Source organism: Coenobita brevimanus, chromosome 50 (assembly GCF_032717465.1).
Source record: "Coenobita brevimanus isolate Jiangsu-jjx chromosome 50, ASM3271746v2, whole genome shotgun sequence".
Lineage (NCBI taxonomy): Eukaryota > Metazoa > Arthropoda > Malacostraca > Decapoda > Coenobitidae > Coenobita > Coenobita brevimanus.
This window is the reverse complement of record NC_137003.1, coordinates 39,604,166-39,625,691: the sequence shown is the minus strand read 5'-3', so window position 1 is coordinate 39,625,691 and position 21,526 is coordinate 39,604,166. Positions and strand designations below refer to the sequence as shown.

Below are 21,526 nucleotides of genomic sequence, written 5' to 3'. Positions count from 1 at the left end.
TCCATGCATTGACAAATAATGCCATACATGGCCATATTTGGGTCCACATCCTGCATTGTGCTGGATGGAACTGTTTTGTGGTAACTTTAGGGCCTAACCAAGTGGCTACCACATTCTGAGCGATCAGTATTATGAGTGAGCACATTGTAGGTGAACTGACTGTCTTATTTTACTTTGAGGATTTTGCTCTGGCCAGTAAAAAGAATTTTATTCTGATGGAGGAAAACCCAGTACCAAAAGAATTTAATCCATTCTAAATTAACGGTTTGAGTGCTAATTCATCATCTTGAGTAAATGAGGCTGTCAGTGTTAATATCTGGTGGTAGCTGTAAAAATTGGTAATATCATCATACTATCATACAAGCTTTCAAATCTTAAATGTTTCATTCCAAAGGCTTTATGGAAAATGGAGTGTTTTATAAAGTAGAAGCATTATTGTAACTGTGAGAAAATTATGTAAAAATTTTTAAATATCCTACAGTACCCTGGAGAGTACTGTAAATACAGTGATGCCCCTTGTATTAATGAAATATGATCTGTTGGTATGTTTGTCCTCAAATAAACTTTTTCTTCAAATATGCATTGATTCTGTGAAGACAAATATATTCTTCATTATCAGCACCCCCCCTATTGCATGAGAAAGTATTTTGGAAGGTTGAGGTTTTTGGAAATCAGATGTTCAGATTTGGGAGGTTGTACTGTACCAAATTGTTTAAAGGAATTGGTCTCTAATTCCTTTAATTCATGAGATCTTATCTCCTTTACATTATTCCTTTACATTATTGACGTTTCTTGCTACTAACACATGATGTTAATTAATTCTAAGATAGGATCTCTGGAGATGAAGTGGTGTATGGATGTTTTGTGTAATCCCTTGTCATACTAAAAAAAAAAAAAAAAACTTACTAAGATTAATAAATTAATTGGGATGTAGCAAGAATAAAATGAAAAATAACATCACCAGACTCAATGAGTCAAGCTGAATACAAATTAGAAGGCAGTACCAGTAGCCAGAATGAAGTAGAGAAGTTGTCATCACCTGGATTTTCTTATGGTTAGTGGTTGATGAGTTTATCCTTCTGAGAAATATTCCATGCTTTCATTCAGGTACTTCTGTCTATCTATCTATCTATTGCCAGACGCCTCAATCCTGTTTGGGGTGGCCACACACAAATCACCTCCACGTCACCCTGTCCCCCACCATTTCACTGCCCTGCTTCCAACTCACATCCCCCTTTCTCATATTCCTCTCCACCCCATCCCTCCATCTCCTCCTCGGGCTCCTCCTCCCTCTTCCCCCCTCCACCTCACTCACATACACTCTCTTCGTCAGTCTTTCACCCTCCATCCTCTCCACATGGCCAAACCACCTTGGTGTATTCCTCCTAACGCTTCCTATCACATCCACATCCACACCACAACACTCCTATATATCCTCATTTGTCAGCCTGTCTCTCTATGTGACTCCACAGGCTCCTCTTAAATAACTCATTTCCACTGCTCTCACTCTTGACTTGTGCCCTTCCAACAACGTCCAAGCTTCACTTCCATACATTAGAGTTGGTATCACAATACTGTCATGTAGTAACTTTTTCACTTCCATGCTCACTTCCCTGTTCCTTATCACTGCTTTCAAGGAACCAGCAACTTTCTTCCCTGCTGTACCCTTTCAAGCACTTCTCCCTCCAAACCTCCATCCTTACTCATCACACTACCCAAGTACTTAAACGTACTCACATTTTCCAATTCCTCACCATCCAACCTCGCTGTACATTCACTGATTTCACCTCTCTCAAAGACCATCACTTTACTCTTCCCTACATTCACCTTTAGATTCCGTTTCTTACACACTCTCTCAAACTCATCCACCAAGCGTTGCAGCTCTCCTTTGTCTTCACTCAACATCACAGTATCATCTGCAAACAACAGTACAGGGAATTTCCAAGCACTACCCTCTCTCACCAGGGCCACTCCAACATCCACTACCCTACCTTGTACCTCTTTTATTACCCCATCCATGTACAGATTGAACAACCATGGAGACATGACACATCCCTGTTTCAACCCAACCTTCAAAGAGAAAAATTCACTTAGTTCACCATTCACATGCATTGCAGCCTTAGCATCATCATACATACTCTTCACAGCATTCAACTACTTCCCATCTACTCCAGATATTCTTAATACTTTCCACAAATCTTGTCTATCCATCCTGTCATATGCTTTCTCCAAATCCATGAAAGCCGCATACAACTTCTTTCCCTTCTCTAGAAACTTTTCCACTTAAGATCTAAGAATGAATATCTGATCTACACAACCTCTTCCCTTCCTAAAGCCTCCCTGTTCTTCTCCAACTAATTCCTCTCTTATTTCCCTAACTCTGTCAATAAGTATCCTACCATACATTTTTCGTATTATACTAAGAAGACAAATGCCCCTATGATTACCACACACTTCTTTTTCCCCTTTTCCTTTCACAAAGGAATAATTATACCTGACTTCCAATCATCTGGAACTCTATCTTCCTCCCAGGCCAATCTGCACATCTTCCACATCCATTCTACTACTATCTCTCCCCCATGCTTCAACATTTCACCACACACTCCGTCAATTCCTGGGGCATTCCCCAATTTAACTTTCTTCATTGCTTCCACAACTTCTATCCTACTGATTTCTTCCTGTCTTCTCACCTCTCTCCTTCTCCCAGCCATTCCCCAGCCACTTATACTCGCATCACTTCCATCCTCTATGTTCAACAGTTCCTTAAAGTGTTCTCTCCATCTGCTCACTTTTTCTCCCTTCTCCACTAGTAATCTATCATTTTTATCTTTCACTCCATCATGTCTTACTCTCTTCACCTCTTTCCAGAACATTTTCGTACAATCCCTCCACTTTAAACTCAAATTCCTTCCAAATTCCTCATCCACTGTCTTCTTACTCTCTCTTACTAATCTTTTCACCTCTCTCTTTCTACATATAACTCTTTCTTCCGTCTCTCAACTTTTTCCACGCCCCTATTTCTCATGCATTCATTGTATGCTTTCTTCTTTTGTGCCACAGCCTGTCTCACCTCTTCATTCCACCACGCTGTTCCTTGCACCCCCCTCCGTCTTCTCTTCATCCCACATACCACATCACATGCTGCACACATTTCTTCTGTGAATATCCTGGACACACCTTCCACGTCCCCCATCTGCTCCAATTCATATTTGCCCAATCGTTCCTCCACTTCTCTCTTATATTCTGTCTTTTTCTCATCCTCTTGTAACCTTTCCACTCTCCTTGCAAATACTCCTTCTTCCCGTCCTTCCCTTCTTCTATTTCTCCATCTTTTTTGGATCTTGATTCTGGCCACCACCAAGTAGTGGTCAGAAAATCCACTCCATAACCTCTATAAGCTCTTGCATCCATTACACATCTTTGCATCCTTTCATCCACACACATAATCAATCATTTCATCACTCACCATGCATACCTGTGGATAATTTTATGCCTGAAGAGGGTATTGGCTATCACCAACCCCCTCCCACCACAAATGTCCACTAATGCACTGCCATTCTCATCTATCTCAGCAGGCACACCCCACTCACCAACTATTCCATCCACCTTCACATTCCCTACTTTACCATTCATATCACCAATTAAAAACACTCTCTCATTCCTTCCAAACTTTCCCATGCACACTTCCACATTTGTCCAGAACTCTTCTCTCACTCTGCTTGCACGATGTTGCGTTGACGCATACACGCACACAATCGCCCACATTTGTATTCCAACTTTCAATCTTACCCACACAATCCTTGACCCAACTGATCCATACTCTCTTATGTTCTTCTATCTTTTACTCACAACTATACACACTCCTTCTTTTGCCCTCTCATTCTCACCTACTCCTTCACATATACCCCATCCATACTCCCATTCTCTCACCCTCTCACCTCTCCATTTAGTTTCAGTTACTCCACATACATCAACTTTCGCACCCTCAAGCACCTGGACAATCTCTCTCTCTTTCATCTCATCATTCGCACCTCTTACAGTCCATGTTCCGATTACCATGTCCTTTGTCCGGTCTTTGTTCGTCATCTTTTGGTCAGTCCTTGTCCGAGGCTTCTTGTTCGTCTTTTTAGTTAGTTGTTTTCCGGGGAGGGGCACTAACCCTCCGCCAACCCTTTTAGTCGCCTTGTACAACAAGCAGGGATACTGGGGGAGTATTCTTGAAAAAAAAAAACAACCCCCAGGGGGGTACTTCATTCTGTAATAAAGAGTTTGTGTGGCTTGATAGTTTGTAGTTTTGCAACATGTGCTTTATCATCATCATTATTGTTTTGTTTTTTTCCAGCAAAGGATAGGATGAGGTAGGGTCCCAAAAACAAGGAAAAAGAAAGAAAGCACAATTGAGGGAAAACTGTCAACAGCATGCCCAGCAAAATGGACCATAGACTCATTCATTCACCATGGAAGTCCCTGAAATTCTGGCATTATCCCACAGGCCTAACCATTTGCACATTCTGTATTATTTTTTGTATATCGTATTTTATTTTATAGTTGCACGTCGCATTATATGTGCTTAGCTCATTAAATACTTGTTGGCTGCACAGCCATGCCATGTGAGTAAGTAGTCCCACCAGTTTGTGTTGATAATGACATTTTTAACTGTTTTCATGCAGGAATTTCAAAATTTTAATTTAGTATTTTTAGTGCTTTATTTTAAAAAATGAAAATATGTTGTATAGTTCAGCAAAACCAGGGCAGGCAGAGTGCCTCAAGCTGAATGGAGTTGGTGAAGCAGTTATACAGTACTGCATGCCTGTTTGCCTTCATAGTTTGATGCACACCAATTGATACTGTTTGTTAGAAACCAATGCATGTGTATGGCATCATTTTTACTAATCTTGTATATTTCAGTAGTTATACTGGTTTAAAAAACAAAAACTTCAAATTGCATGTTTTCTTGATGACAAATTATTTTTGTCACCTCCAGTGCATTGACTGGTGGCATAACTACACAGGATGTGTGTAATACTGTAAATAAGTCTTGTGTTGTACTATGATTTTAATGAAGCATGTAAATAAAATTTACATTGTATAGTGTGCAGTGCTGCATATCAAAACAGTTTGCACAGGTAGCACACCTAATTCAATATTTTCAAACACTATATTTCTTTTACTGTAAATACCTGAACAAAAAAAACCTTCTTAGATTTTTTTAAGTTTCAGATTTACCTCCAGTCCTTTTTGCAAATGTTACTTTCATTTTGATCCTAATCATAAAAGCATTTAGATAAAATCCTTTATTATTTTTGTTTCATTGTTGTTATTTAATTGCAGGATGGTAGGAGATCATCTGGAGGTGAACTGAGGAAGAAGCATTCCATTAGCCACCCACGAGACCCAGGAGAATACAGGGGGAACAGTGAGCGAAAGGAGAACAGAGAACACAAGGAGAACAGGCCTCGATCTGGTTCATCTACTGATCTTGGTTTTATAGTACATGAAAAGTCAGATGATGGATTTCCGGTGAGTTGAGGGGAATGAAGAAGAGAAATTTGTGGCCTAGTTTGGATTTTGGTATAAACTGGGTGAATTGTCAAGATGTGCATATGCTTAGAATTGCTAAGTTATGGATAAGTTATTATGGGTGTCAAGAAGGCACTTCATTTTTTTTCTTTTTATGTAAGGAAGTAAGGACCAAAGGCTAGAAACTTGCAAGCTATTCTTTTCAGGAAAAAACAAAAGAGCCAGATTCATGATCCATTTATTTGGAGATGCCTGGACACATGTGTTTAAATGCTTGGAGGTCATAGGCAGAGGGAAATATACACTGAAAGAGGCAGTTCCAGAGTTGACTTTTTGCAGTTTTGATGCTCTTGCATAGGAAGGAATAAGGGAAGTAGCATTTGTGTCCCTATATTGTAGAAATGGTCTTTTCAGAACCATTTCATGTACTGAATGAGCAGTGTAAATGGCATGAATCCCTTCATTACATTGTGTCTTTAGTGAGCTGAATAAGATTGCATGGGGGTACCCAAAACAAAAGATCAATTACACCAAACATTTTAATATACAGTAGTTCTTAATCCCTTGTATCCAACAGATGTGTCAAGCTGTCTAAATCTGGTTCTCCTGCTCAATGGGCTAGCCTAGAAATCTTTATGGGAGAATTTTGGTTTAGTGGAAAGATTTGTAGCACTGAGGTATAGTGTTGTGTAATGGATACAAAACTACCATACTCTGAGGTGGTAAGAACTTTCAAAAAATACACAGTCAGTATAAAGGATTCTGAAGAAAGTCCTAGAAAATGAGGTTGAGAGTAGCATTTGAAGGGAATGCCATATGAGATGTGAATGATGAGAGTAGAACAGGATACAACTAAAAGACAGAAGATAGAGGATGAGTGAAAGATAAATGTTAATATAAGCAAAGTAACATTTAGGTATTTCTCATAGAGGCATTAATATTTATGGGTTCCCAGGAGGGAGCAAGGCATCATAATTGGTAATGATAATATCAAGTAGAGGGAAAATAACAAGAGAGGTAAATGTAGATTACTAACCGGACAATTAATTATGAACGTTATAAAAAGAAGTTAGATAAGAAATATATATGAATATAGAAGATAATGAGAGATGCACCACTGCAGTATGTTTTTGGTAATCCCACTGATCTCAAGAGGTTTCCCAGTATTGAGTAAAATTGTCTGACATTTGCCAGAGTAAGATATAAGTAGTCATCTTGTAATAACCGAAGTGAAACTTCACAAAGTAATCACTGGTCTGACCGAGATTCTATCTCAGGCCCTCGTGCTCCACACGTATGCCTGTTACCACTGAGCCAAACAGAGGATCCCCGCTTTGCCTCTGGGCAGTGCCAGCTTTTATAGACCTCACTACAATCTAAGGCATAAGGGTTAATTTCAGAAGTTCCCTAGCCCTTGGACCTGTAATTCGTCTATCACATTTTGTACCTAGCCATTACCGAAAGTTACAGCGGTAAAAGGGTATTCTCTCTCTTGTTATGTGTTTACTGTGATCAGAACTGAACCTATTGAGAGCAGGAAGTGTGTAAAGAGACTAGTGAAGAGGAAAAAGGAGGAGGTAAATGAAGATCTAGGAAGAAAAATGAATGCAAATTACCCTGAAAATAGGAGGTTATTCTGGAAAGAGGTGCAGAACTGTAGAGATGACTGTGGAAAGAAATGTGAAAGTGTGAAGGATGTAACTGATAGACTATTAACACATGGCGATGGAGTTAGGACCAGATGGAAAGAATATTTTCAAAGCCTGATGAATGGGAATGGAGAGAGCAGAGTGATTGTAAACTTAATTGGTTTTGGGGGTGTGCAGAGAAATAATGCAGTGTCAGGAAACGTGACACTCAAAGAGGTGAAGAACACTGTGAAGTGGCTGAAAAATGGGAAAGCAACTGGGGTTGATGAGGTGTATGCAGAGAAGATTAAGTGTAGTGGAGAGAGCGGAATGAAGTGCTTGTTGGAGATGTGTAAGAAGGCATGAATGAGTGAAACTGTGCCAGTAGAGTGGAAGAAAGCTGTGATTGCACCCCTTTACAAAAATAAAGGTGAGCGAAGTGAGTCCAGAGAATTATCATGGCATTAATCTGTTGAGTGTTGTGGGGCAGGTATTTGGAAGAATTATTATAGAGAAAATAAGAGAGATGTCAGATGGCCTAGGGAGTGATGAACAGGGTGGCTTTAGGAGTGGCAGAGGATTTGTGGATCAAATATCTGCAGTGAGACAGATAGTGGAGAAGGCTTGTGAGAAAGACAATAAGATATTTATGGCATTTATGGATCTTGAAAAAGCATACGACAAAGTAGACAGAGAAGGATTGGGGAAGGTTTTGCGCATTTACAGTGTAGATGGTAAGCTGCTAGGTGCCGTTAAGAGTTATTATGATGGTAGTGAAGCATGTGTAAGGGTAAATAGGCATCTAAGCATTTAAGTGAATGGTTTGTGATCAGTGTGGGTGTGTGATATGGTTGTGTGATGTCCCCATGGTTGTTCAGTATATACAATATATGGATGGGGTAATGAGAGAAGTAAAGACATGAGTAATGGTGAGAGGGATGGTGCTGGTAATGAATGGTGATGGATGGAATATCTCAAATTCTATGTATGTTGATGATGCAGTGCTGCTTGCAAATGCCGGACAAGAGCTTGGTAGACTAGTGCAGAGTTTTGCTGATGTCTGTGAGCATCATGCCTTGAGAGTAAATGTAGAAAAGAGTAAAGTGATGGTTATTGAGGGAGAAGGTGATCCCGAGTGTGATGTTACAGTGAATGGAGAGAGACTAGAACTGGTGAGAGAGTTCAAATACCTACGTGCAGTGATAGAAAAGAGAGGAAAATTTGCAAAAGAAGTGGAAAGTAGAGTGACACAAGGAAGGAAAGTAGCTGGTACTATGATGGCCTTGATAAGAAACAGAGGCTTGAGTGTTGCAGCTGCATGAAGCTTACATGAAGGCATGTTAGTGCCCACTTTAACATACAGATGTGAGACTATGGTGTGGCATGAAATTGAAACGTCAAGAGTAAGAGCATTGGAGATGGGACTGCTGAGGAATGTATGTGGAGTACAGAAAGTGGACAGGGTATGGAATTATGTGATTTGTGAGAGATGCGGAGTGAGGAAGTCTGTGGACACCAGAATCAAAGAGTGTGTACTGAGGTGGTATGGACATGTGGAGAAAATGGATAACAATAGAATGGTGAAACGGGTATATCTGAGCGAATATGAAGGAGGGAGGAGACGAGATAGGCCAAGGAATAAGTGGAGGGATATGATGGATGTGTGTGTGTGGAAGAGAGGTATGGAAGATGGTGAGGCTAGGGGACTGATAAGAGATTGAGCTGGCTGGATGAATTTTACACAAAGGAGTGCATAACCAAAGATTTGGCACCTTTTTTTTAATGTTACAGCATTTGGATTGGCTCCGTCGGATAAGTAAGTGTGAAGCTACAGAACATTGTGAAATTTTTTGGCCTATCAGATGGAGCCAGGATTCTGTGGGCTTGAATGATGAGTGAATTGAATTGGGCAAACTTTGGCTGTCTGGATGCTGCTGCTGCTGCTAACCCCTCCCTAGGGTGGGAAAGGAGGTTCGGATGATGATGATGATGATGATGATGGTGATACTCTGATCAGTTACTTACAGTAGACCCTGAATTTACAGCAGACAAACATGCACTAATCATGTGCATGAAAAGATAAACCCTGACCCGGCTTTGTAAATGTGGGAAAAGAAAAGTTTGTGTGGGATAATCCAAGGAGTCAGCCCCTTCTACAGCCATCCCCCCCCCCCCCGGTTCCACACAAAACCTTGTCTTTTGTTGCATTTTGTTAAATGGTCATAATTCAACATGACTAAGATTATGGAACATCTATCTATCTATAGCCCGATGCCCCAATCCCCCAAAGAGTGGCTGCAGACAAAACGCCTCCAATTCGCTCTGTCACCCACCATTTGACTACCCTCCCCGCAACTCTCTCCCCCCTCCCTCATATACCTCTCAACTCCATCCCTCCACCTCATACTCGCTCTTCTCCTCCCTCCACCTCACGTACATACACCCTCTTAGTCAGTCTTTCATTCTCCATTCTCTTCACATGTCCAAACCACCTCAGTGTATTTCTCCTAATCTTCTCAACCACATCCACATCCACGCCACAATGTTCTTTCACTTCATCATTCGTTAACCTGTCCCTCCATGTCACTCCTCATGCTCCTCTCAAGTAACTCATTTCCACTGCTCTCACTCTTGACTTGTTCCCCTCTTGCAAGGACCATGCCTCGCTTCCATACGTCAGGGTAGGGATCACAATACTATCATGCAGTGACTTCTTAACTTCCATACTCACCTCCCTATTTCTCATCAATGCTTTCAATGAACCAACAACCTTCCTTCCCTGCTGTACCCTTTCAAGCATTTCATCCCCCAAAGTTCCATCCTTACTCATCATGCTACCCAAGTACTTAAATGCACACACATTCTCCATATCCTCACCATCCAACCTCATTGTGCATTCTGTGACTTGATTCCTCTCAAACACCATAACTTTACTCTTGTTTACATTAACTTTCAGATTCCTCTTCCTACACACTGTCCCAAATTCATTCACCAAACCTTGCAACTCCCATTCATCTTCACTCACCAATACTGTACCATCAGCAAACAGTAACACCAGAATCATCCAAATTTCACCCTCATTCATTAGAGCTACCCCCCACATCCACTGCCCTACCTTGCACCTCCTTTAAAACCCCATCCATGTATATATTAAGCAGCCATGGAGACATCACACAACCCTGTTTCAGTCCCACACTGAGATCAAAGAACTCACTTAGCTCAGCATCCACTCACACCGTAGCCCTAGCTCCTTCGTACATACTCCTCACAGCACTCAACAATTTCCCCTCCACTCCATATATTCTTAATATCTTCCACATACCTTGTCTATCTGCTCTGTCATAAGCTTTCTCCAAGTCCATGAAGGCAACATACATTTTCTTTCCCTTCACTAGATACTTCTTCACTAAACATCTTAGAACAAATATCTGATCTACACACCCTTTTCCCTCCCTAAATCCCCCTTGTTCATCTCCAACTAGCTCCTCTGTTATATGCATATCCCTATCAATGAGTATTCTACCATATATTTTTCCAGTCACACTAAGAAGGCAAATACCCCTATGGTTACCACATACTTCTCTCTCCCCTTTTCCTTTGTATAAAGGAATAATTATACCTGATTTCCAGTCCTCCAGAACCCTTCCCTCTTGCCAAGCCAATCTACATAACTTCCATATCCACTCCACAACAATCTCACCCCCATACCTCAGCATTTCACCACACACTCCATTAATTCTCTGGGCCTTTCCCATCTTGATCTTCTTCATTGCTTCCACTACTTCCGCCCTACTGATCTCTTTCTCCCTACTCTCATCTCTTCATCTCCCAGCCATTCCCCAACCACTTATACTTGCACTGCTCTCACTCTCTACATTCAATAAATCCTCAAAGTGCTCCTTCCATCTCCTCAATTTCTCTCTCTTCTCCACCAACAATCTATTATTCCTGTCTTTCACTCCCCTACATTTACCCCTTTCACACTGCCGTACTTTTTTTTACCTCCTTCCAAAACAATTTCTTACTCTTCCTCCATTTCACACTCGGATTCCTCCCAAACTCTTCATCCACTTTCTTCGTACTCTCCTTTACCAGTCTCTTCACCTCCCTTCTCCTGCTCACATATACCTCTCTTCTGTCTCATCTTCTCCTCTACCTCTACTCGCTAGCCATTCACTAAATGCCTTCTTCTTTTGTTCCACAGGTCGTTTCACCTCATCATTCCACCATGCCGTCGCATGCACACCCCTGCATTTCCTCCTCACTCCACAAACCACCTCACATGTTGCACCTATCTCTTCCGTGAATATCTTACATACGTCTTCCACTCCTTCCATCTGCTCTAATTCATACCTTCCCAATCTTTCTTCCACTATGCTCTTATACTCTGCCATTTTCTCATTGTCTTGCAACATCTCCACTCTTCTCACAGGAGCTGTTTCCTCCTGTCGTCCCCTTCGTCTCTTCAACCATTTTCTTTGCAGCCTTACCTTGGCCATCACTAAGTGATGGTCCAAGATTCCATTCCCCCACCCTCTCCACACTCTTGCATCCAACACTTGTCTTCTCATTTGCTCATGCACACACACAGTCTATCATTGCCTTTTGTTCAACAAGTTCACGATCCATCCTTCTCATGACTCTCCATGTATACCCGTGGATCATCTTATGCCGAAAGTAGATGTTGGCTATTGCTAACCCCTTACCAGCACAGATGTCCAAAGCACTACCATTCCCATCTGCTTCAGCTGGCACACCCCACTGACCAACCACTCCATCCACACATACATTCCCAACTATGCCATTCATGTCTCCAATCAAAAACACTCTCTCGCTCCTCTCAAATTTGTCCTTGCATGCCTTTGAACTTGCCCAAAACTCATCTTTCACTCTTGCCACTCAGTCCTCTGTTGGCGCATATGCACATACTATTGCCCACGCTTGTATACCTACTTTCATCCTCACCCATACAATTCTTGCACCCACTGTTACATACTCTCTTATATTCTCCTTGCATATCATCAGACATACTCCCTCTCTTGCCCTCTCATTCTCATTAACTCTGGCACTTATTCCTAAACCGTATTCCCATTCTCTCACCCTTTCACCTACCCATTTAGTTTCAGTCAGTCCACATACATCCACTCTTTCACCTGACCAGTTGGCCATGCATACACACATATGCAAGCAGAAACACACATACACATTGCGTTCTGCCTGCCTGTCGCCTTACGCCTCATCTCCACCACCCACTATGTATTTTTTTCCTCCAGCTAAGTTTTTCGTTAAAACAAGTGGTGATGAATCAACACAGCTAAGATAATGGGACATGAAATGGTCTGTTTACACTTAATCAACCAATCACAAACACACACTCATTTATGCACACACCCACACATCGCTTGCCGCTTTCATCTCATTCCTCTCACCTCATTGCCTGAAGTCACTATGTACTTTCGCTTGTTTTAACTAAGTTTTTCTTTACATTGTGTTAATGGAATAGTTTCTCACCTACTTCTAGATAGATATAAGTCATCATCTGAAGATTCACCCTTCTTCAGCATGCAAGTATCACTGTCCCTTGTCATGATAAGTGATCACCACATATTTACCACTTTGTTCATTCTAATTAAGGTAACCATTTTTTTTTATATAATGATGTTCACTGAGGTTGTATGTATACTACATAAGTGTCTGGTATGATCAAGAGAGGGTGAAAATGTTGCAGAAGGGCCAAAAGGAGAACTTTGGGAAAATTATAGTCTATCTATCTATCTATTGCCAGACGCCTTAATCCCGTTTGGGATGGCCACAAACAAATCGCCTCCAAGTCGCCCTGTCCCCCGCCATTTCACTCCCCTGCTCCCAACTCACACCCCCCTCTCTCATATACCTCTCCACCCCATCTCTCCATCTCATCCTCGGCCTCCCCCTCCCTCTTTCCCCCTCCACCTCACTCACATACACTCTCTTCGTCAGTCTTTGACCCTCCATCCTCTCCACATGGCCAAACCACCTCAGTGTGTTCCTCATAACGCTTCCTATCACATCCACATCAACACCACAACGCTGCTTTATATCCTCATTCGTCAGCCTGTCTCTCCATGTGACTCCACAGGCTCCTCTTAAATAACTCATTTCCACGGCTCTCACTCTTGACTTGTGTCCTTCCAACAACGTCCAAGCTTCACTTCCGTACGTTAGAGTTGGTATCACAATACTGTCATGTAGTAACTTTTTCACTTCCATGCTCACTTCCCTGTTTCTTATCACTGCTTTCAAAGAACCAGCAACCTTTCTTCCCTGCTGTACCCTTTCAAGCACTTCACCCTCCAAACCTCCATCCTTACTCATCACACTACCCAAGTACTTAAACATACTCACATTTTCCAATTCCTCACCATCCAACCTCGCTGTACATTCACTGACTTCACCTCTCTCAAAGACCATCACTTTACTCTTCCCTACATTCACCTTTAGATTCCGTTTCTTACACACTCTCTCAAACTCATCCACCAAGCCTTGCAGCTCCCCTTCGTCTTCACTCAACAACACAGTATCATCTGCAAACAACAGTACAGGGAGTTTCCAAACACTATCCTCTCTCACCAGGGCCACTCCAACATCCACTACCCTACCTTGTACCTCTTTTATTACCCCATCCATGTACAGATTGAACAACCATGGAGACATGACACATCCCTGTTTCAACCCAACTTTCAAAGAGAAAAATTCACTTAGTTCACCATCCACACGCACTGCAGCCTTCGCACCATCGTACATACTCTTCACAGCATTCAACAACTTCCCATCTATTCCATATATTCTTAACACTTTCCACAATCCTAGTCTATCCACCCTGTCATATGCTTTCTCCAAATCCATGAAAGCCGCATACAACTTCTTTCCCTTCTCTAGAAACTTTTCCACTAAAGATCTGAGAATGAATATCTGATCTACACAACCTCTTCCCTTTCTAAAGCCTCCCTGTTCTTCTCCAACTAATTTCTCTGTTCTTTCTCTAACTCTGTCAATAAGTATTCTACCATATACTTTTCCTGTTATACTAAGAAGACAAATGCCCCTATGATTACCACACACTTCTTTTTCCCCTTTTCCTTTGTACAAGGGAATAATTATACCTGACTTCCAATCCTCCGGGACTCTACCTTCCTCCCAGGCCAATCTGCACATCTTCCACATCCATTCTACTACTATCTCTCCCCCATGCTTCAGCATTTCACCACACACTCCATCAATCCCTGGGGCTTTCCCTGATTTAACTTTCTTCATTGCTTCCACAACTTCTATCCTACTGATTTCTTCCTGTCTTCTCACCTCCCTCCTTCTTCCAGCCATTCCCCAGCCACTTATACTCGCATTACTTCCATCCTCCACGTTCAACAATTCCTTAAAGTGTTCTCTCCATGTGCTCACTTTTTCTCCCTTCTCCACTAGTAATCTACCATTTTTATCTTTCACTCCCCTGCTAACTCCACTTCCACCCTGTCTTACTCTTTTCACCTCTTTCCAGAACATTTTCTTACAGTCCCTCCACTTTACACTCAAATTCCTTCCAAATTCCTCATCCACTCTCTTCTTACTCTCTCTTACTAATCTTTTCACCTCTCTCCTTCTTTCTACATATAACTCTCTCTTCCGCCTCTCAACTTCTTCCACGCCCCTATTTCTCATCCATTCATTGTATGTTTTCTTCTTTTGTGCCACAGCCCGTTTCACCTCTTCAGTCCACCACGCTGTTCCTTGCACCCCCTCCTTCTTCTCTTCCTTCCACACACCACATCACATGCTGCACATATTTCTTCTGTAAATATTCTACACACACCTTCCACGTCCCCCATCTGCTCCAACTCATATTTGCCCAATCATTCCTCCACTTCTCTCTTATACTCTGCCTTTTTCTCATCCTCTTGTAACCTTTCCACTCTCCTTGCAACTACTCCTTCCTCTCGTCTTTCCCTTCTTCTATTCCTCCATCTTACTGGAACTTTAACTCTGGCCACCACCAAGTAGTGGTCAGAAAGTCCACTCCCCCAACCTCTATAAACTCTTGCATCCAATATACATCTTCGCATCCTTTCATCCACACACACATAATCAATCATTTCACAATACAGTACCAGTTAATCATTAGATGTGGGTTTCAGTAGCATAATTTTCATGTTTCAGTTTGAACTGTAAAATTCCCAGATATATTAGCTGTGCAAATTGAGGGTCCACTGTATTAATGTGGAATTTGTGGCCATAACGATGCGGTATTTCAGAATTGTCAAATATTAATCCATCATGTATCTGTATGTAATTGATATACCTATCTCATATACATTATTGCTTTGTCAGAAATGAGTCAAATTATTTATTATCTTTGTTAGCCCTCTCTCCCACCTACTGTACCTAGAGAACTATCAAGAGAGGATCCATTTCAAATGAACCCCACTTCCATTAAGTCAACATTCAGATCTCTTAAATTCATAGTTGTACCTCACAAATCATATGGTCTTCACAAAATTTTGCTTTGTAATCCCTCTTTGGATCATATTCTTTTCAGTTAAGGAGGCTTCCCAAGATTTTCTCCATATCAATTTATTTCTGCATATAACAGAATATTGTCTTCAGTGATATGGAAACTGTGTTAGTACAATATTACAAAGTACAGTAGCATAGAAGAGAATATAAAAGTGTAATATGGAAAAAAAATCACAATGGAAGAGTTGCTGGGAAGCTGTATTAACAGATGAGAATATGGGTCTTACCTCATTCATTATTTTCTTGGCAGAATCTGACTCTGGAGACTAGTCGATGTGGTCAGACCCGGATGGACTGGCTGGATGAGGGGGACCTGACACGACTCACATCTCTGGCTCTTCTGGAGCTGGACATCCTCTTTACGGAACAGTCTATCCATCATCGCTGGCGTAAACTCAAGAAAAGAAAACACAGCAAAGAAGGTAGGGTGAAGAGGAACAAAAATATGCACTGTTTAGCTTTGGATATGTGCCTCTATTTGTAGTTTTCTTCACCTACTTTGCTCCAGAAGCTTCCATGCCATTCTTTTCTCAAAATGTCATTATCATCAAGGATAGGATGGTTAAGATGATGGTGTGAGAAAGTGATGCATGAGAGTTAAGGAAGTAAAGTAACTGACTATGTAACATCCAAAGATGTTATCTATATAGGTCGGGATTGTAAAATGCCTGGCCTTGTACTCGGGGGTCTGCTTTATTGGATGTTCACCAGAAAATAATGTTACCTACATCACAGTTCCCCTCGGAGGCCTCTCGCGTAGCAACCCTTGTCATAAATCTTGTCCACCTCCCCTTACCTCAGGAGGAAGTCCATACACAGACCCCTAGCCTGAGTGTATACGAAGATTGTGGCACCTCTCAATCTCTGGTTAATGCCCAGAAAATCACGGAACCCCCAACACACTTGAGTTAGGCGGGTCCTCTGCCTCTAGCGGCCTAGCCCACATAAAACAACAGAGTCTTTGTATGCACACGAAAGAGATTGCACATATAAACTAAATGCAAGCAAAGGCTCTCCTATTTTCCCCATAGTTGAAGCACAAATTTCTTACCTAATAAAATGTATACTATAACAAAACATTGCAAACCAAATATCATGTCACAAACAAAAATAAGAGAGACTTTATATTCATGTGATGTGCCGTAACAATCTGTCTATTTATCTGTCTATAGCCAGATTCCATAATCCTATAGGGGGTGGCCATTAGTTGTTTTTACAGGGAGGGGCACCAACCCATTGCCAAACCACTTGTTGACACATAGGGAACATGTATGGGTTAGTTATATAGTTACCACCCAGCATTGTAAATGGTTTCTTGGCTTACAGGAAACCATTATGCATGCCAATCAGTGTAAAGCCACCTGAAAAGGAATTAGAGGAATAAAAATTGACAGTCAAAATTGGATAAATAGGAAGAGAGGAGGGCGGACACAGAAAAAATGAAAAAGGTGGAGGAAGAAGTAGGCAGCACTACATTAAGCGAGTGGATGATGGTTGCCACCACCTACCACCAAACAAAAGATGGAAATGGAGGCATGAAGTATTTATATATGGAACTACGCAAGACAAGAGTTGCATCCCCTTTCAGCCCATTCACTAAGAGAGGTCTCGTCTAAGCAGAATAAAATTTTCTGAAAGTAGCAAGAACAAATGAAAAAGATGTTATAGTTCTGAAGAAGATCAGCTGAGGCAATTTTTAATTCCTCTAGTGCACTAAGTCTCATCTGAGCCTAATACAATTGTCTAAGCAGTAGTCACATAAAGAAGGATGTCTTTGTGTTGAAGGGGTTAACTTGGCAATTGACAGACTGATATCTATGCCACAAGCTTTGCAAGAGTGACTTACTGTAATTATATGAAACATTCTTTTTTACAAATCATTACCTGTGGGATCTGGAAAAAGCATACGACAAAGTAGACAGAGATGGATTGTGGAAGGTTTTGCACATGTACAGAGTAGATGGTAAGCTGCTAAATGCTGTCAAGAGTTTTTATGATGGTAGTGAAGCATGTGTAAGGGTAAATGGACCTCTAAGTGAATGGTTCATGATTGTTGTGGGCATGCAACAAGGTTGTGTGATGTTCCCATGTTTGTTCAGTGAATATCTATCTATCTATCTATCTATCTATCTATCTATATATATATATATATATATATATATATATATATATATATATATATATATATATATATATATATATATATATATATATATATATATATATATATATATATATATATATATGGTTGGGGTGATGAGAGAAGTAAAAACACGAGTAATGGAGAGTGGGATGGTGCTGGTAATGAATGGTGATGGATGGAATACCTGAAATTTTATGTATGCTGATGATGCAGTACTACTTGCAAATACCAGACAAGAACTTGGTAGACTAGTGCAGAGATTTGCTGATGTCTGTGAGTGTTGTGCCTTGAGATTAAATGTAGAAAAGAGTAAAGTGTTGATTATTGAGAGAGAAGGTGACTCCCAGTGCAATGTTATAGTGAATGGAGAGAGACTGGAATTGGTGAGAGGGTTCAAATACCTGGGTACCGTGATAGAAAAGAGAGGAAGATGTGCAAAAGAAGTTGAAAGTAGAGTAACACAAGGAAGAAAAGTACTGTACCTGGTGCATTGAAGGCCTTGATAAGAAATAGAGGCTTGAGTGTTGCAGCTGCACAAGGATTATATGAAGGAGTGTTAGTGCCAACTTTAACATATGGATGTGAGACTATGGTGTGGCATGAAAATGAAAAGTCAGGAGTGAAAGCAGTGGAGATGGGACTACTGAGGGATGTATGTGGAGTTCAGAGAGTGGATAGGATATGAAATAATGTAATTCATGAAAGATGTGGGTAAAGTTGAAAGTTGGAATACAAATGTGGGCGATTGTGTGTGTGTATGCACCAACGCAAGATCGTGCTAGAAGAGTGAGAGAAGAGTTCTGAACAAATGTGGAAGTGTGCATGGAAAAGTTTGGAAGGAATGAGAGAGTGTTTTTGATTGGTGATATGAATGGTAAAGTTGGGAATGTGAAGGTGGATGGAATAGTTGGTGAGTGGGGTGTGCCTGCTGAGATAGATGAGAATGGCAGTGCGTTAGTGGACATTTGTGCTGGGAGGGGGTTGGTGATAGCCAATACCCTCTTCAGGCATAAAATGATCCACAGGTATACATGGCAAGTGATGAGAAGGGTGGGTGGTGAACTGAATGAAAGGAAGGCAATGATTGATTATGTGTATGTGGATGAAAGGATGCAAAGATGTGTAAAGGATGCAAGAGTGTATAGAGGTTGGGGGAGTGGGCTTTCTGACCACTACTTGGTGGTGGCCAGAATTAGAATGCAAGTATGATGGAGGAATAGAAGAAGGGAAAGACGAGAGGAAGGAATAGTTGCAAGGAGAGTGGAAAGGTTACAAGAGGATGAGAAAAAGGCAGAGTATAAGAGAGAAGTGGAGGAACGATTGGGCAAATATGAGTTGGAGCAGATGGGGGATGTGGAAGGTGTGTGTAGAATATTTACAGAAGAAATATGTGCAGCATGTGATGTGGTGTGTGGAAGGAAGAGAAGACGGAGGGGGGTGCAAGGAACAGCGTGGTGGACTGAAGAGGTGAAACAGGCTGTGGCACAAAAGAAGAAAGCATATAATGAATGGATGAGAAATAGGGGCGTGGAAGAAGTTGAGAGGCGGAAGAGAGAGTTATATGTGGAAAGAAAGAGAGAGGTGAAAAGATTAGTTAGAGAGAGTAAGAAGAGAGTGGATGAGGAATTTGGAAGGAATTTGAGTGTAAAGTGGAGGGACTGTAAGAAAATGTTCTGGAGAGAAGTGAAAAGAGTAAGACAGGGTGGAAGTGAAGTTAGCAGGGGAGTGAAAGATAAAAATGGTAGATTACTAGTGGAGAAGGGAGAAAAAGTGAGCAGATGGAGAGAACACTTTAAGGAATTGTTGAACGTAGAGGATGGAAGTAATGCTAGTATAAGTGGCTGGGGAATGGCTGGGAGAAGGAGGGAGGTGAGAAGACAGGAAAAAATCAGTAGGATAGAAGTTGTGGAAGCAATGAAGAAAGTTAAATCGGGGAAAGCCCCAGGAATTGATGGAGTGTGTGGTGAAATGCTGAAGCATGGGGGAGAGATAGTAGTAGAATGGATGTGGAAGATGTGCAGATTGGCCTGGGAGGAAGGTAGAGTCCCGGAGGATTGGAAGTCAGGTATAATTATTCCCTTGTACAAAGGAAAAGGGGAAAAAGAAGTGTGTGGTGATCATAGGGGCATTTGTCTTCTTAGTATAATAGGAAAAGTGTATAGTAGGATACTTATAGACAGAGTTAGAGAAAGAACAGAGAAATTAGTTGGAGAAGAACAGGGAGGCTTTAGGAAGGGAAGAGGTTGTGTAGATCAGATATTCATTCTTAGATCTTTAGTGGAAAAGTTTCTAGAGAAGAGAAAGAAGTTGTATTCGGCTTTCATGGATTTGGAGAAAGCATATGACAGGGTGGATAGACAAGGATTGTGGAAAGTGTTAAGAATATATGGAGTAGATGGAAAGTTGTTGAATGCTGTGAAGAGTATGTATGATGGTGCGAAGGCTGCAGTGCGTGTGGATGGTGAACTAAGTGAATTTTTCTCCTTGAAAGTTGGTTTGAAACAGGGATGTGTCATGTCTCCATGGTTGTTCAATCTGTACATGGATGAGGTAATAAAAGAGGTACAAGGTAGGGTAGTCGATGTTGGAGTGGCCCTGGTGAGAGAGGATAGTGTTTGGAAACTCCCTGTACTGTTGTTTGCAGATGATACTGTGTTGTTGAGTGAAGACGAAGGGGAGCTGCAAGGCTTGGTGGATGAATTTGGGAGAGTGTGTAAGAAACGGAATCTAAAGGTGAATGTAGGGAAGAGTAAAGTGATGGTCTTTGAGAGAGGTGAAGTTAGTGAATGTACAGCGAGGTTGGATGGTGAGGAATTGGAAAATGTGAGTACGTTTAAGTACTTGGGTAGTGTGATGAGTAAGGATGGAGGTTTGGAGGGTGAAGTGCTTGAAAGGGTACAGCAGGGAAGAAAGGTTGCTGGTTCTTTGAAAGCAGTGATAAGAAACAGGGAAGTGAGCATGGAAGTGAAAAAGTTACTACATGACAGTATTGTGATACCAACTCTAATGTACAGAAGTGAAGCTTGGACATTGTTGAAAGGACACAAGTCAAGAGTGAGAGCAGTGGAAATGAGTTATTCAAGAGGAGCCTGTGGAGTCACATGGAGAGACAGGCTGACGAATGAGGATATAAAGGAGCGTTGTGGTGTGGATGTGGATGTGATAGGAAGCGTTATGAGGAACACACTGAGGTGGTTTGGCCATATGGAGAGGATGGAGGGTGAAAGACTGACAAAGAGAGTGTATGTGAGTGAGGTGGAGGGGGGAAGAGGGAGGGGGAGGCCGAGGATGAGATGGAGGGATAGGGTGGAGAGGTATATGAGAGAGGGGGGTGTGAGTTGGGAGCAGGGCAGTGAAATGGCGGGGGACAGGGCGACTTGGAGGCGATTTGTTTGTGGCCACCCCAAACGGGATTGAGGCATCTGGCAATAGATAGATAGATAGATGTGGAGTGAGGAAGTCTGTGGACACCAGAATCGAAGAGAGTGTGCTGAGATGGTATGGTCATGTGGAGAGAATGGATAACAATAGAGTGGTGAAAAAGGTTCATCTGAGCAAATTTGAAGGAGGGAGGAGATGAGGTGGGCCAAGGAGAAGGTGGAAGGAAATGGTGGATGAGTGTGTGAGGAAGAGAGGTTTGGAAGCCGGTGAGGCTAGGGGACTGACAAGAGATCAAGCTGGCTGGATG

At 41.6% G+C, this 21,526-nt stretch overlaps 1 protein-coding gene across 1 annotated transcript in view; it reads left to right on the top strand.

Annotated features, from left to right (window-relative positions):
• The window catches only part of LOC145399811 (rho GTPase-activating protein conundrum-like), a 234,665-nt gene that overhangs the window by 42,436 nt on the left and 170,703 nt on the right, over positions 1-21,526 (top strand). The window contains exons 8-9 of the mRNA XM_080272372.1: positions 5,332-5,520; positions 15,946-16,117. Coding sequence (XP_080128498.1) covers positions 5,332-5,520; positions 15,946-16,117 — 361 coding nt within the window. The remainder of the gene's footprint in view (positions 1-5,331; positions 5,521-15,945; positions 16,118-21,526) is intronic.